The sequence below is a fragment of the Oryctolagus cuniculus genome, chromosome 7, assembly GCF_051225735.1.
Source record: "Oryctolagus cuniculus isolate XC-2025 breed Fujian yellow rabbit chromosome 7, ASM5122573v1, whole genome shotgun sequence".
Taxonomy (NCBI): domain Eukaryota; kingdom Metazoa; phylum Chordata; class Mammalia; order Lagomorpha; family Leporidae; genus Oryctolagus; species Oryctolagus cuniculus.
This window is the reverse complement of record NC_142873.1, coordinates 5,632,907-5,649,565: the sequence shown is the minus strand read 5'-3', so window position 1 is coordinate 5,649,565 and position 16,659 is coordinate 5,632,907. Positions and strand designations below refer to the sequence as shown.

The following is a 16,659-nucleotide window of genomic DNA, read 5'->3' as shown; positions in this document are numbered from 1 at the left end:
TTTTTAAAGATTTATTTTATTTGCCGGCGCCGTGGCTCAATAGGCTAATCCTCCACCTGCGGTGCCGGCACACCGGGTTCTAGTCCCGGTCGGGGCACCAGATTCTTTCCCGGTTGCCCCTCTTCCAGGCCAGCTCTCTGCTATGGCCCGGGAGTGCAGTGGAGGATGGCCCAAGTGCTTGGGCCCTGCACCCCATGGGAGACCAGGAGGAAGCACCTGGCTCCTGCCTTTGCATAGGCACGGTGCGCCGGCCGCAGTGTGCCGGCCGCGGCGGCCATTGGAAGGTGAACCAACGGCAAAAGGAAGACTTTTCTCTCTGTCTCTCTCTCTCTCACTGTCCACTCTGCCTGTCAAAAAAAAAAAAAATATATATATATATATATAAGAAAAGAAAAAAGATTTATTTTATTTAATTGAAAGAGTTACAGAGGGAGGCAGAGACAGAGAGAGAGGTCCTCCATCCGCTGGTTCACTCCCCAGATGGCTGCAACCGCCAGAGCTGCGCAGATCCGAAGCCAGGAGCCAGGAACTTCTCCCGGGTCTCCCACACAGGTGCAGGGGCCCAAGGACCTGAGCCATCTTCTACTGATTTCCCAGGCCATAGCAGAGAGCTGGATTGGAAGAGGAGCAGCCGGGACTAGAACCGGCACCCATATGGGATGCTGGCACTCAGGCCAGGGCTTTAATCTGCTGCGCCACTGCGCTGGCCTCATGAGCAAATTTTGTAAATTAAAAAACTATTTTTGTTTTAAAGTATATAAAGTTTGAACAGGGCTTTGGCAATAAATAAACATGGGTATACCCTGACTCGTGTATATATTACTCTTCCCCATTGTCAGAGATTTTTACTCTAATGAATAGTTTCTCTTCCCCAGAACCATCTTTTTTTTTTTTTTTTTTTTTTTGCTTTTCAAAGAAATTATGGATAAAAGAAAGAAAAGAGAATTACTATTGATGTTGAAAGACACATTCTCTGTAAAGAGCCACCAAGACTTTTTAGTAAGATCAAAAGTTCACATTAATTTGTGCAAACTAGTCTTTTAAAGAGTGCTTTTTGCATTTAGAATATATTTTTCAACCTGTGACTATTGATCTTTGACTTAACTTTATAATTGCATTCATCTGTTTTGTTTTTGTCATATAGATGACAGTCGAACTGCAAGCCAACTGGATGAATTTCAGGAATGCTTATCCAAGTTTACTCGATATAATTCAGTACGACCTTTGGCCACGTTGTCATATGCTAGTGATCTCTATAATGGCTCCAGCATAGTCTCTAGGTAAGTGTTGAGCACACTCCTTACTATTATCATTTGTAAGAATACTAAGAATCTAATTGTATTTTAATATCAAGTATAGCATTTTTATTAAACACCTGAATTCTGAATTTATCTGCCAACTTAAAGTTTTGTGATCTTAGGTAAGTTTCTAAATCTCCCTACTCCTAAATTTGTTCATAATGGAATGATTAATAGTATCCATCTAACAGGATTACAGTTGGTTCTCTTATAGTATTTAGGTCTAATTTTAATCACAGGTCTACACTTCATTTTTCTGGAAGTTAGTAAATAAAATAACTATCAAAGGTTATTTATAATATTGACTTCATGTATACACTGGTCTATAATTATGTGGCTATACCTTGTAATTCAAATGAGAGCTCTCTAGTTGTGTTGATCTGTGTCCTAGAACATCATGAATTTAGCCTGTATTTTCTTCTTCCATTTAAAAAATATCAAAACTTCTTTCTTAATATCATGTTATAATAATAGCATCTCTAGAAGATGTGAGATTGTTTTTCATTCAAAAATGAGAATCATTCCTTTTTTGTCATTACTTGAAAGCCCTTTTAGCTTGCTTTAGTATAATCCTGGATTTTAAAAAATTCTAATAAAGTTTGATCATACCAAGACATTTATATCAAAGCACTATGCATTGTAAAGGAGAAATTTATTGTCTTAGGAAGGCCTAAATGAGATTTTAGTTTGAGCATATCACTTATTGAAAGTTAGGTTAGTTACATGAAAATATATCAATTAAAAATTTAAAGTTAACTTTAGCATCCATCCACATTTTCGCATCTATTCTTTTCTCTTAATTGCATTGAATTAGCATTTCTGAAAGAGAATTTCCCAATTTTCAAAATTTGTTATGTAGGACAGATGAAGACTAATAGATAGCAAGAAAGGATGCTATAACTAAAGAAATGAAAGGGCTTCACAGCTTTCACATCCCTGGTGATATTTTGCCTTTTCTTAATTTCTCATATTTGAACACATTATTGGTAATAAATTCATTTTATAGACTTCTCAAAATAGAGAGTTTAATGATTTTTTTTAGGAAGAGAATTAAGTGTTAGAGAAGACAGATAATTTTGAATTTAATATGTTGCATCATTACATTGTAGAAGAGTAATTACTACTGCAAAATAGCATGAAATATAGCTAATGTTGGTTACTTAGTGTGTTGACAGAAAGCTAAATCAGAAGCTTAACTTTTCTTCCTTTGCTTGTTGGAGTTAATACCATGTCATCAATCCACAAGGTGGCAGCATTTGTATACTTTGTACCTCAACCTTGAGTCAACAGACAAAATATAGAAATTAATGGCTTTAGTTAAGTCCCAGTTGTTTCCAGATTAATATTAGCAAACAGTGGAAAAGAATGAAGATACTTATTGCTCTCCTTTTACATATAGCTGCAATGTCATATTTTTCATTTTTCTCTTACATTAGGTGTTCAGTGGCCACTAGAGAGGAATTGTTTGAAAGTACCTAGTTTAAGTTTATCTAGGACTTCATAGTGTTGCTCGTGTCTTTAAGTTTACATGTCCATATTGTTATGCTAAAAATTGCTGTAAATTTTATCTTTGGATATTGTTTTAGCATTTTTACTTATGTTTTTATAATTTGTTAAAGTTGCATTGTATGGAGCACTAATAAATTCATAAGAAAAGGGTGATTGTATGTATAACAATCCTTGATGCTTGATCAGTAACTATACTGGTGAAATGGTGTTTGGTTACTTACTCTTTTTTAGATACCCTCAGAAGTATTACTTGAGTTCACTAATTTCTTTAATTCTTAAATCAACTCTGAGCAGTAAGATACTGCTCTCATTCCCACTTTATGGGTAAGGAAATTCACATTGTTTGTCCTGAACCAAAACCCAGCAAGTATAGACAAAGCTGAGAATTGACTTCCCCAGACATTCTGGCTCTTGAGTTCTAGTTCACTGAGCTCAGGATCTGCTGAAACTTTGGGAAAAGATTCAGGCACACTGTACTTTGGAGTCACCCCAATGAAGAAAAAAAATTAATTCTTTTGAAATTCTAACACTGCTCATCCTTATTTCTATTTTAGCTAGTCCTTAATATATATATTTTGAGTTTAATTTAATGTTAATTCTATGTTGAGGTGTCTTTTTTGCCGTAGTTTGAAATTAAAATTAAACTTTTGGTTTTTTTATAAGTAGTTAGTTAAAGGATTTTTTTTTGTTAAACTTTAATTAATAATGATAGCCAGTGTTGGTCCAGATTAAGGTAACTTTTAATATATTCTTTTTAACATATCATCGGATGGTTGTGAGATTTCAGTTTGTACCACAAAAGAGATCTCCAAGTATTATTGACTTGTTTTCTGATAAGTAGGCTTAATTTTTAATACTATCAGTAAAGTTTCTCTTTTAGTAAGAGCTATTGATGATCTAGGGTTGGAGTGAGAAATAAAATGAATGAGAATTCAGAGTAAAGGACTTCCTTCCACAATTTTGCCTAGGAATAGTCTTTCAAATCAGGTCTTCTTATTCTTTTTGAAACATATGCTACTTTAAAAATATTCTATCATTTATTTAAGATTTATTGTATTTGTTTATTTGAAAGACTGGGAGAAGAGATCTTCTGTGGTTCACACCCCAAATGGCTGGGTTAGGCAGGTCAGAGCCAAGGCCAAAGCTGGGAGTCCAGAATGCCATTCTAGTCTCCTACCTGGGTGGTGGGAGTCCAAGTGCTTGGATCATCTTCCACTGCCTGCCCAGGAACGTTAGCAGAGAGCTGGATCAGAACTTGAGCCGCTGTGATTCAAACCAGCACTCTGATATTGGATGCCAGGGTCATAAGCAACAGCTTAACTCACTGAGCCACGATGCTGGTCCCTATTTTGAGACAATGTGAGAAAGAGAGATTTCCCACCCAGTGGTTCACTCCACAAATACCTGCAACAGGAAGAACTGAGCCACACAAAATCAGGAAGCCAGTATCTCAGGCTGGGTCTCCCGTGAATGGCAGGGACCCGTCTCCTGCTGCCTTCTAGGGTACACATATCACAAAACTGAAATCCAGCGCTTTTGAAACTGCATTTTAGATTGGCTGCTTCATCAGGGCAGTTTTTATTTGTCCTGCTTCCTGCTGCATTCCTATGTCTGACATGTGGCAGGTACTCAGTCATTGCTGAATGAATGCATGCTCGGGATGGGGCTAGAGCAATGAGGGGACTAAGCAGTATCCGTCTTAGCCTACTTTTACATATTTGCTTGCTGATAAATAGTCCTCTGGAGAAAAAGTTCCTCAACTAAAAAATAAGTTTTAAAATGCACCAATTTCATGTATTAATAATGTAAATGCCTGTTAACAGTTTAAAATAGATGGCTACCAGGTACTGATGAGTTCCCTACTTCTGTGATAATGCAAAATATAAGTTAAAGATGAAACAGTCTCATATTAAGCTTTGGATGTCACTATATGTTCTCCCTCCTCCATGTCTACCCTAAGATACTCTTATTCTCATCTCGGTTCCTCTTATTTTCCTGTTAATTTTCCTTAGCCATTTGCTGAGGCTTATTGGGAATAGAGTCAAAAAACTAAAAAACTAAAAACTAAAAAACAAGATGTCTTCAAAAGGTTCATGAAAGAATAAATATTTTGAAAAATTACCCATGGATTTCAAAATTTTTTATATCAAAATAAACTTGTCTTTTAAATCTGTTTTTCCCTGTACTTTGTGAAGTATTCTTCTCATATTGTACTTATCATTGCAAAGCAAACATTAGTTAGATCAGCATTTGAGATTTTAGTGAGTTAGTCAAGATTTGTCACAAATCAGTGTTTGGTATCCAAGAGACAGAAAGAAAAAGAACTGACTGGAAGCCACATTTTAAGGTTAATACTCAGATAAAGAATATATTTTTAGTCAGCAGTGTTCATGGGTGGAATAAGCTTCTTCAGTAGTCAGTTATTGTACATTCTTACATCTTTTGAAACTAAACTGTAGGCCGGCGCCGCGGCTCACTAGGCTAATCCTCTGCCTGCAGCGCTGGCACCCCGGGTTCTAGTCCCGGTCAGGGCACCGGATTCTGTCCTGGTTGCCCCTCTTCCAGACCAGCTCTCTGCTGTGGCCCAGGAGTGCAGTGGAGGATTGCCCAAGTGCTTGGGCCCTGCACCGGCATGGGAGACCAGGAGGAAGCACCTGGCTCCTGGCTTCGGATCAGCGCGGTGCGCCGGCTGCAGTGCGCCGGCCATTGCGGGGTGAACCAACAGAAAAGGAAGACCTTTCTCTCTGTCTCTCTCTCTCTCTCACTGTCCACTCTGCCTGTCCAAAAAAAAAAAAAAAAAAAAACTAAACTGTAGCTTTTTTCTTTTACTGAAAAAAATCATTTTTATGGATCAGTATTATATTCAGCTGTCCTTGTCTAGATTTTCTTTCTAAATGTACCTATTAATGCCAAGCACTGTAAGTACTGAGAATATAAAATAAGAGTGATGTACTGAGTGGTGGGGACACAGGCCTCTAAGCTGCTCTGTAGAATAGAGTGTTAGAAGGCTGTGAAAGTATCTGCAGGCTGCACGTGGATTATGCAGAAGCAAGCGTGGAAGTAGGAAGACCCATTGTAGTGAGTGATTACTGACATCTTCCTGGCAGCACAGGATGATGTCCTGTACGGGTAAGTAAGCTGACTGGGGCTAGACTGAAGAAGTATTCAAGAAATGCTTAGGAACTCAGATAGACAAAACTTCATTTTAAATTATTGAGAGGCAGAGAGACTGGGAGATGGATCAATGGAAGGAGAACTTTATCCACTGATTCACTTCCCAAATACCTGCAAAGACTGGGACTGGGTAGGAATAGGAGCGAGCTGGCCAAAACCAGGAGCTGGGAACTCCGTGGATGTCTCCCACATGGGCAGCAGGAATCCAACTACTTGAGTCACCACGGCTGCTTCCGGGGTCGGTACTAGCAGGCAGCTGGAGTCAGGAGCTGGAACTGAGGAATGAACTGAGATACTTTAGTACAGGACGTGGGTGTCTTAATTGCTAGGTTGATTGCCTGGCCCAAAACTTCATGTTTGAATGGATATTGTCTTGGAAACAAAGGAAGATAACCTCTTAAGTTTTTGGCTTGGGTAGCCGGGAAGAAAAAATACGGATGTCATTTACAGAGGTAGGAGTTCTCCAGGAGGAACGGGTTTGAAAAGCAACAGATTTCATTGGAGATCTAGAGGTTTGGCACGTACTGAGATGAGGTCTGTGAATCTGGGAATTGATACATTCGTTGTAGATAACACAGAGGGCAGGGAGATGAGAAGGAATTAATAAAGCAGAATGAGGAGACACAGGCACGAGGATGACTAGTAGAGTGAATTAGCATGCACACTAATGAGGATAGGAGATAATCTACCTGGCTGGATCATCAGATCCTATGGACAGTATCAGGTCCAAATCAAAATAAGACTTTTTGGCCTTGATTAGAATACTTTCCTTTGGATATTAGGAGAATCAAGGAAGAGAATGGGGGACCAGCACTGTGGCGCAAGCAGGCCACTGCCTGCAGTGCCGACATCCCATATGGGCGCGGATTTGAGTCCTGGCTACTCACTTCCGATCCAGCTCTCTGCTATAGCCTGGGAAAGCAGTACAAGTACCCCTTGTGGGAGACCTGGAAAAAGCTGGTTCCAGATCAGCACAGCTCCAGCCCTTACAGCCATCTGGAGGGTGCACCAGCAGATGAAAGACTCACTCACTCTCTCTCTCTCTCTCTCTCTCTGCCTTTCCTTCTCTCTCTGTGTAACTCTTTCAAGTAAATAATAAATAAATCTTTAAAAAGAGAGAATGGGTGCAGAGGCAGATCTCTTTGTCGATTTGGCAACAGGGAGTTAAAGAATCCTTTAAGAGCTACACAGTTTGCATCTGTCGTCTCAGCAACGGGAAAGGAGACATCATTGTAGTTCACCTGTGTCTGTAAAAGGAAAGATATTTAATGATGAAAATGAGTTAATTTATGGGCTGTAGAATGTAATGAATAATTGAAGAAAATGAGGTAGGAGACAGCTCAGAGGTAGGCGAGAAGTAGTGGAATCAGTTTTTTGGGGTTCAGGAACAAGGAGTTGTGCAATTAGCAGGCAAGCTAGAGAGCTCTAATGAAACTGCTGAGAGAGAAATGTTTGCACCACTGACAACAAGTGTGTTTCTTTGTACTGTTTACTCCATTAGAGAATTTACTAAAATACAAGGTAGAAAATAAATGATAAATGTTTGTGGAGAAAAAAACGCTTTGGGAGCTGACTAAAGGAATAATTTCCTTGAGGCTATAACTTTCAGTTTCCTGGAGGCATTTGAAATGGTTCTTTTAAGTTGTTGTTACTGTTTCCCTGAATTTCTATAGATAAAACTTTTTGTACTTGATTTTTTAAGGCAAGAGTTAGCACTGGGGCTGGTGCTGTGGCACAGAGGGTTAACGCCCTGGCCTGAAGTGCCGGCATCCCATATGGGCACCAGTTCTAGTCCCGGCTGCTCCTCTTCCAATCCAACTCTCTGCTATGGCCTGGGAAAGCAGTACAAGATGGCTCAGGTCCTTGGGTCCCTGCACCCTCGTGGGAGACCCGGAAGAACCTCCTGGCTCCTGGCTCCGGATCAGCGCAGCTCCAGCTGTTGCGGCCATCTGGGGAATGAACCATCAGATGGAGGACCTCTCTCTGTCTCTGCCCCTCTCTGTAACTCTGTCTTTCAATTAAATAAACACACATCTTTAAAAAAATTTAGCACTAACATGCTTTTTAATATTTGTTATCTCATCCGGCGCTGCGGTTCAATAGGTTAATCCTCCGCCTGAGTGCCAGCACACTGGGTTCTAGTCCCAGTCGGGGCTCCGGATTCTGTCCCACTTGCCCCTCTTCCAGGCCAGCTCTCTGCTGTGGCCCAGGAGTGCAGTGGAGGATGGCCCAAGTCCTTGGGTCCTGCACCCACTTGGGAGACCAGAAGCACCTGGCTCCTGGCTTCGGATCAGCGCGATGCGCCAGCCGCAGCACACCGGCCACAGCGGCCATTGGAGGGTGAACCAACGGAAGGAAGACCTTTCTCTGTTTCTCTCTCTCACTGTCCACTCTGCCTGTCAAAAAAAAAAATATTTGTTATCTGTCGCTCCCCCTCTTCGCGGAGGAACAACACTAGACCCTGCACTGTTCTTTTGTCTGCTTGGCCCTTCCCGGGTTTGCTGCTGGTTCTTCCCGGGTTGGCTGCCGTCCCTCCACCTCCGTGGAGGGGCGGGCCCCCCTGCCACTTTCCCCACTTCCGCGGGGGAGCGGCACACCGCCGGCCGGCTCTCTCGGGGGCTGCTCAGATGTTCCTCAGGTGTTCCTGGTGCGTGTTGTCTCTCTCCTCCTTTATAGTCCTCTTCCACCAATCCCAACTCTGCTACCCACACACCGAGTACGCTGCTCTCCTCCAATCAGGAGCAGCTCCTGCAGTTTATTGGTGGAACTGGAGGCAGCTGCGTAGAAGCTGTTTCCTCCTCTCCCAGCGCCATATTGTGGGAGAGCAGATGCATAGAATAAGTCTTAATTCCAGTAGCTTAGTCTAGTCCGAGTTGCTCCCCACAGTTATCTCTAAAATCATGTCTAATTTCTTATAGAAGTTTATGGTGGAAGTCTTAACTGTTGTTAAAGACTGGGCTGTCATTGTACTTAGTAAGTTTAAGGGGAAGATAAAATTTATTTTTAACTCTCTTTGGTAAAATACATAGAAGAAAAATAAATATAATTATTCCCACAGATTCAATTGTTTAGAATACTTCTATAGGAGAACTCCGTAATCTTTAGGCTGCAATTCCTAATTTGAAAGGGGGCTAAAAGGACTAATTTCAATGTCTTGTGTGGTTTGAAAACAAAATGAATTTCTTTTAGCTATCTGGTCTAACCAGGAATAAGCTCAGTCATTCAGACTGAAGTGAAATGAGAACTCGTTTGAATTTATTCTAGAATTTTATGTGGCACATTCTCCTAACCACCATTAGGCAAGATTCTTGTCCTTTCAGACATACCCTGAGGACAGTGCTTCAGAGTTAGCTGGGGGGCTTGACAGAGCACAGATTACTGAGTCCACTCCCAGAGTTCTGATTCTCTTATTTGTGCTCAGCCAAGAATTTTCAGTTCTAAAAAATTCCCCAGGGATACTGATACTACTGAGAATCGCTGTATTGGGTTAAGAGTTGTTTCTTTGTTTTTTATTTTTTAAGACTTTATTTGAAAACCAGAATGACAGGAAAGGGGGGGGGGGAGAGAGAGAGAGAGAGAGAGAGAGAGAGAGAGAAAGAAAGAGATCTTCCGTTCAGTAGCTTGCTCCCAAAATGGCTTTGAGCCAGGCCAGAGCCAGGAACCAAGAACTCCCTCTGGGTCTATCAAAGGGTGGCAGGGTTCTGCTGCTTCCGCAGGCACATGAGCAGGGAGCTGGATTGGAATTGCTGCAGTTAGGGCCTGAGCCATTGCTCCGATCTGGGACGCGAGTGTCACAGGCAGCAGCTTAACCTGCTGTATGACAACACATTCAGTTCAGAGTTTCAAAAAGGAAGACATGTATTTCTAATAGGAACTGTTTATCATTTTAATTCTTTGGGGAAAAAGCAATTATTTTTAAACTAGATTTTAATCTTTAGAGCAGTTTTAGGTTCACAGCAGAATTGAGAGAAAGGTACAGAGATTTTCCTTGTACCCCTCAATCACCACACACGCATAGCCTCCCCTATTAAAAGCATCGTACACTGGTGTGGTAGATTTGTTAAAATTGGCGAACCTGCTTTGATACATCGTTATCACCCCACACCCCTGGTTGTTATTAGGGCCTACTTTTTGTTTATGTATGTTCTTTTGGGTTTGGATAATGTTTGGGTTTGTGTATGTTCTTTTGGGTTTGGTATGACATATATATTCCCTTATAGTGTCATATTTATTTTTCATACTTTATGAATCAAACAGGGTTAAGAACCATTAATTATATGGAGTTTTCTAAACTGATACCTTGTCTTAAGTTGTTTTAGTGTGCTGTAAAAAGATTTCATGTACCACCTTAGTTCTTCCTTCTGCTCTTGGGACACTTGGGTGGAGCTGAGTTGGGAAACCATCTAGTAAACCAGTTATCTCAGTCAGAAGGGTCAATCATGTGTGTAATGTATTTCCCTTGCTTCTTAACATTGATAGGTAATCACCATAATTTAGAGACCAGAACAAATAAGATATCATAGTTTCTTTCAAAAAATGTTCTATTTTAGTCACTTTTAGTAAAGGAATTTGATAGCAAAAATTTGAGCTTGTGCTCTTTAATGTATGAAATCCTGATACTGACTTGCAAAGCTGGGTTCTTAAAAGGAAACACCTTTCCTCCATTGGAAAATCACCTTTGCTTGACACAGAAAAAAGCCACTGGGCTGCCAGTAAATAGGACACACATTCTGGGGATTGAGGTGGAAGTTTTGGACCTTACAAAATTTGAAAAATGTTCTTAAGTTTAACTTCTGTATTCTTATGAGCGGTCTTCAAAATGTGTGTCGAAAACAGGTATTATGAAAAATCTGTAGATAGATTTCAAAACCTTTTGCACCAAAGTAAGTTCCATGAAATTTTTGAAATTTCATCATATAGACTTAATTAGAATAAAATAAAGTGTCTGCCCATTCTATCACTGGTATGAATTTAATAGGACTGCCTTGTACCAATTAGGTTTAGTGACTGTACCTGTGAAGTAAACTTAAAGAAAATATGAGAAAGTCATTCAAATTTATTTGATGTTGAAAGTTGTACATGCCCCTAAGGGGTGTCTCAAAAGAAGAAAATAACCCCGAAGATTGCTCGTCCTCTCCTTCATAGTGCTTGCTTGTGTGGATTCTTTCTTGGTGCCATCTCCAGTGATAAAGTTGTTGCCACCTTCCTGGAACAGGAAGTGGTGGGGAGGGAAGACATCTTTACAAGAGGCATTTGCATTCTGCTTTCAAGACAGATGGGGAGGGCTGATATCTCCTTTTGTATTTGCTGTTTCTCAGTTGCCTTCAGCTCAAAATAAGCCTTAGGACCGAGTAGCATATTTCAGGGTGACATATTTTGATCTTTCACAGCTACTGCTCAGAAATGACTGTGATGTCAGTATTTGTAAAACTTAATCTTGCGATGAGTGTTTTGTAGTATAAATCTTTGATAAACAGAGCTTCAGTTCTCCATAATTCGCCCTAGGTTAAGTAAGTTGCATATACTGATATTGCCTTCATCAGGCATTTTGAGATGTTTAAGACTTCTTAAGTAAGATATTACTCTTAAGAACAGTTGTCCACATGTACGATTTCAGCTTTTTCTCCTTTATCTGAATGAATTTCTTTATCTAATATATCATATATGCTGACACTTGTACAGAATTTAACCTCTGACAGTCCCAATTGACTGAAACATAGTATGAAAAATTAGAATAGCTGTATTATCAAACACATGGCACTAAATTAATCACTAAAGTTCTTGGGTTAGTTTCTAGCGTTATTACTTTAGACCTCTTGATTTATTTTATATACAACTTCTGTAATCTTAGTTTCTGGTTTGTATCTCTTTAATTTCTAAAGGGGAAAGAGGTTGTAATGGAGAGACTGAATGACAGCAGCCAAGAAGTGATAGCTACTACCTTGATTGAAGGGAAGAAATGATAAAATCATAAATAGGAACTCTAAGTGAAGCAGTATGTTATCCATTTAATATGAGATCAGTATGGTATATGAGATCAGTATGGTATATCTTAAGAGATCCTGTGATCATTGGGTTGTAATAAAGCACATAGGAACTACGAATGGCAAAGCTGTGTTCACTGATGGCATATCACTGTGCTCGTCGTATATTCATACAAGGCTAATAAAGAATATATTTTATATTTGACAAATTACACTCGGGTTAAAATTTGTTTCCAAAATTGACTTAATAATGTTTTTGAGCATTTATTGTGTCTTCAGATGTGTCTAGAAAGTGCTGTTTTGGGGCTGACATGGTGCACTGAGTTAAGCTACTGCTTGCAATGTTGGCATCCCATATGGACTGGTTTAAGTTCTGGCTGCTCCACTTGTAATCCTGTTTCCTGCTAATTGTGCCTAAGAAGGCAGTGGAAGGTTGCCCAGGTATTTGGGTCCCTGACTCCCATGTTGGAGTCCAGGATGGAGTTCCTGGCTTCAGGCTGGCCCAGACCAACTGTCAAAGCCATCTGGGGAGTGAACTAACTGATGGAAGATGTCTCTTCATCTCTCTGTCATGCTGCCTTTAAATAAATAAATAAATCTTCAAGAAAAAGAAAATGCTGTTGTAATGTGGTTAGCCCTTAGAAGTAAGTTTAAAAATTTCCCCAGTTGTATAAATGAATATGAAAAATACTCGTATTTTTGATAATTATTTTTAAATTGTTGGGAACTGTGATTTTTGTAGTGGTTTTACTTACAGAAAAGTAACATTTTAGGTGAGAAAAGTAGTGACTTTTGTCCACTACAGGAAACAATAACTGTGGCCCATCATTTATTTTTGAATGGCTCATAAGCTAGTAGTTTTTACATTTTCAGTTGTTTGAAAAATAGTAACATATAGCTATAATAATATATGCCATATTTAATGAAAATTATATAAAAGTCAGATTTCACTGTATTGAAATAAAGTTTTATTGGAACACAATTGTGCTAATTTCTGTGGCTGCTTTTGCATTTTGGCAGCAGAGTTTGGTAGTTGGAGAAGAGAAGTGCAAAGTTTCTCTGGCCCTGTTGCAGACAAAGTTTGCTGACTCTTAGATTTTTGTAGGCTCTAAAGAAGTTCTACTACGTTCTTGATTATTCCATCGTGTTTTTGACAGAAAGTGTCTCCTGTCAGGTTTTCTGATCTACTTGTAACTATTTTATGTGCTTCAGCATTCCTTGCTTACAAGCGCTAGCCTATCACTTGGCCTCTCATTTAGTAGCCGCTTTATCCTTGGCTTATTGACAGCTATAGATTTTACTTACATGATAACAAATTCTGGTTTCACCTGCAGAAAGCTGCCTGTTTGGGTCCTTTAGACATTACTTATCAGAAGAGCTGAAAAATGCCCTGAAATATAAGTGTTCTCTGGCTAGACAGTTTAGCTGTATCCTGCTAAAACAGCTGAAACAGCCACTTTTCTGTCCCCCAGTGGTTTTTGTTGAGTTCACATTCTCTTTACTCCTCTTCCCTTCTTTTCTCCCGTGTTAGTAGGTGGTGTTGATAGCATCTAAACTTATAAAACTGCTTTGATTTGTGCCCAAGAGATTTACTTGTGGTTATATTATGATATTTCAGAAATACAGAATCACAAGTTGAATAGTTTTATAAATCACTTAATATCATTTTATTGACAAACAGTTACGTATTATAAAGTACAAAATTTGGGGGCCAATGCAATGGTATAGCCAAGTAAGGTTGCCTCCTGCAGTGCGGGCGTCCCATATGGGTACCGGTTCAAGTCCTGGCTGCTCTACTTCTGATCTAGCTCTCTATCTGGCCTAGGAAAGTAATAGAAGATGGCCCAACTCCTTGGGCCCCTTCACCCACATGGGAGATGTGGAGGAGGCTCCTGGCTCTTGGCTTCAGATCAGCCCACCTCTGGCCATTGTGGCCAACTGGGGAGTGAAATAGCTTCTGCCTCTCTATAACCTTGCCTTTCAAATAAACATATCTTTTAAAAAAGTACAAAATTTGAATTTTAATAATTGTATAAACTATAATCAAAGAATATTTCTAAAAATTTTATTTCCTGCCACTAAGCAGTAATTCCACATCCCCTCTCCAAATACCTATACCAGGCAACTAGTTATCTTCTTTCTGTCACTACAGAATAGGTTAGCCATTTTGAAATTTCTATAATTGGAACCATACAGTAAATACTATTTTATGTGTAGTTTATTTAACTCAGCTTTGAGTTCATTGTTGTAGAATGCAAAACTAGTATATTTATGTACTTAGTCCATCGTTTGAATATTCTGCAATTCATTTATCTGCTCACATGTTGATGGACATTCGAATTGTTTACACTCTTTGACTTTTATATAAACTTAGGAATGTTCACATGCGAGTCATTTTGGATATTTGTGTTTATATTTATTTCTTGTATATAAATACCTGGAATTGGAAGTGATGAGTTTTATGATTAGGGTGTATTTAACATATTAAGAAGCTGCCCAAATGTTTTCCAAAGTGGTTGCCTTTTAGCGTCCCCATCAGCCGTGTAAGAAAATTAGGTTGCCTCAAATCCTCAATAATTCTTGCCACTGTCATCCTTTTAATATCAGAAAGTGTATACTATAGTAGATATGTTACTGATATTTCCTTATCATTTTTCTGTTTTTCCCTTGTCCCTTTAATATATTTACTTGCCATTTGTGTACATTTTGTAAAGTGTCTATTTTTGCCAGTTATTAAATCAGCTCTTACTGTTATTTAATCATGAGAATTCTTTGTATGTTTTAGATACAGATTTTTTTCAGATATATGTATTGCTAATATTTTCTTCTAGCCTTTTGTAAATTTTCTTAATGGTGTCTTTCAGAGAAAACAGGTATTTAGTTTGGATAAGTTTCTGTTTATCAGTTTTTTAAAATTTCCTGTCTTGTGGAATGTTTGCCGTCCACAAAGTTGTCAGGATTTTTCTGCAGTGCTTTCTCTCATGATTGTAATAGTTGTATGTATATATTTTTAATTATCTTATAATTCCTTCACACAGACCTAAAACAAAGTCCTGTGAGGAAAGCAAAACCACAGAAATATTCTATGAGGTGTTTCCAATGACGAGCGTCTGTGGGAAAAGCCCTGTTGGCATAGACCTAGGCAATAGTTGTGTATTTTACGTATAGATTTATAAGCCATTTCAAGTTAATTTTTATTTAGAGTGTGAGGAAAATAAAGGCTGAAGTTCAATTTTTTCTTTCCCATATGAGAATCTACTTGTTCCAAGCATCAATCTTTTGGAAGATAACCTTTTCCTATTTGCATCTTTGTTTAAAATGAAGTGAGTCCACTTCCTAACTCTATGCCCTCATTGTATTGAATGATCTGTTGACAGGAAATTTCATTGTGTGTGGTTTTTGTTTTGTTTTTTTTGTTTGTTTGTTTGTTTGTTTGTTTTTAAGATATATTTATTTAGTTGAAAGGCAGAATGAGAATCTTCCATCTGCTGATTCACTCCTTAAATGGCTACAAGGGCTGGAGCTGGGCTGATCCAAAGTCAGGAACCAGGAGCTTCCACCCACCCTCCTACATAGGCGCAGTGGCCCAAGCACTTGTGCCTTCTGCCACTGCTTTCTCATGCATGTTAGCAGGAAGCTGGATCAGAAATGGAGCATCCAGGATTCAAACTGGAACCAAGATGGAATGCTGGTATTTGCAAGTGGTGGCTTTACCCACTACACCATAGTGCAAGCTCCAGCAATTTCTTCTTTATTTGAACATCACAGACTGTACTTACACAAACTCAGAAAGCTCTGATGTTACTAGGTGATAGCTATCTTAAGGGACCATCATTGTATGTGTGGCTTATTATTGCCTGAAACATTGTTATGTGGCACCATGACTCTGTATGTCTGCTTTAAGGTCAGTACCATACTGTTTTGATCACCATAGTTTTATAACAAACCTTGACATCAGGAAATATATGTCCTTCATTATTTGTTATTCTTATTAAAGTTAAGTTGACTATTCTAAGTCCTTTGCATTTGTAAATTATGGAACTCTTTAACTTAGTACAGTGGTTTGAAGGGAGAGTGTCACATTTTTTCATATGTTTTTCTTAAGTGTTTTTGATCACTTGTTCTTAAAAGAATTTGAGATATGTTTCTGATTGTTAAATTTGTCTTGTTAATGTGATTCTGTGGGCACAATTTTAAATATTCATGATAAGATTTTTCTCTAGACTGAATTCTTGCTTCAGATTAGTCATTAGTAGTATGGAACAGTTTCTTTATGTCATAGTTTTATTGTTTTATGATAAAGCATCACAGTGGTAGCATTCATGATTTATTATGATCCCATTGGCTGCCTTGTAAATGTAAATCTAGTTTCAGAACTAGAGCTGAAAAATCAGATGTATTTTCTACTTCCGTTTCAAACTTAAAGACTTCAAACTTTTGCTTGTATATTGATCTCTATAAAATGCCACTATTACCTTTCAAAGAAAAGAAAATGTCATAATCATTTTGGGAAAAATAATTTTGTTTTTCAGTTTGTTTTTTTTCTCTAGAAGATGTTTTTATTAATCTTTCGCTTCAGACATTAATTTTGGTTTGCTAAAATACACTAATAAATACCATCCATCACAGCATACCATTGTGCACGTTCTAAGACAATATAATGGGTGGGGTTGGAAGAGAGGAGTGTGAGAGCA

The 16,659-nt window shown here is 38.8% G+C and overlaps 1 protein-coding gene and 1 non-coding gene across 13 annotated transcripts in view; one reads left to right on the top strand and one right to left on the bottom strand.

The window, feature by feature from the left end:
- Window positions 1-16,659, top strand: part of COP1 (COP1 E3 ubiquitin ligase) — a 209,809-nt gene that overhangs the window by 107,168 nt on the left and 85,982 nt on the right. For 11 of the 12 annotated variants that reach the window (XR_011390253.2, XM_051856979.3, XM_051856982.3 and 8 more), the window contains one exon: window positions 1,145-1,280. Coding sequence is in view for 11 of the 12 variants with exons in the window: in XM_051856979.3 (XP_051712939.1) it covers window positions 1,145-1,280 (136 nt within the window). In the remaining variant the exon portion in view is untranslated. Of the gene's footprint in view, window positions 1-1,144; window positions 1,281-2,734; window positions 2,852-16,659 lie in introns of those variants that run through there. The other variant, XM_089299438.1, reaches the window with a different exon arrangement.
- Window positions 14,978-15,109, bottom strand: LOC127493854 (small nucleolar RNA SNORA18). The gene has a single exon (XR_007924392.1). It is a non-coding gene; the product is annotated as a small nucleolar RNA SNORA18 (small nucleolar RNA).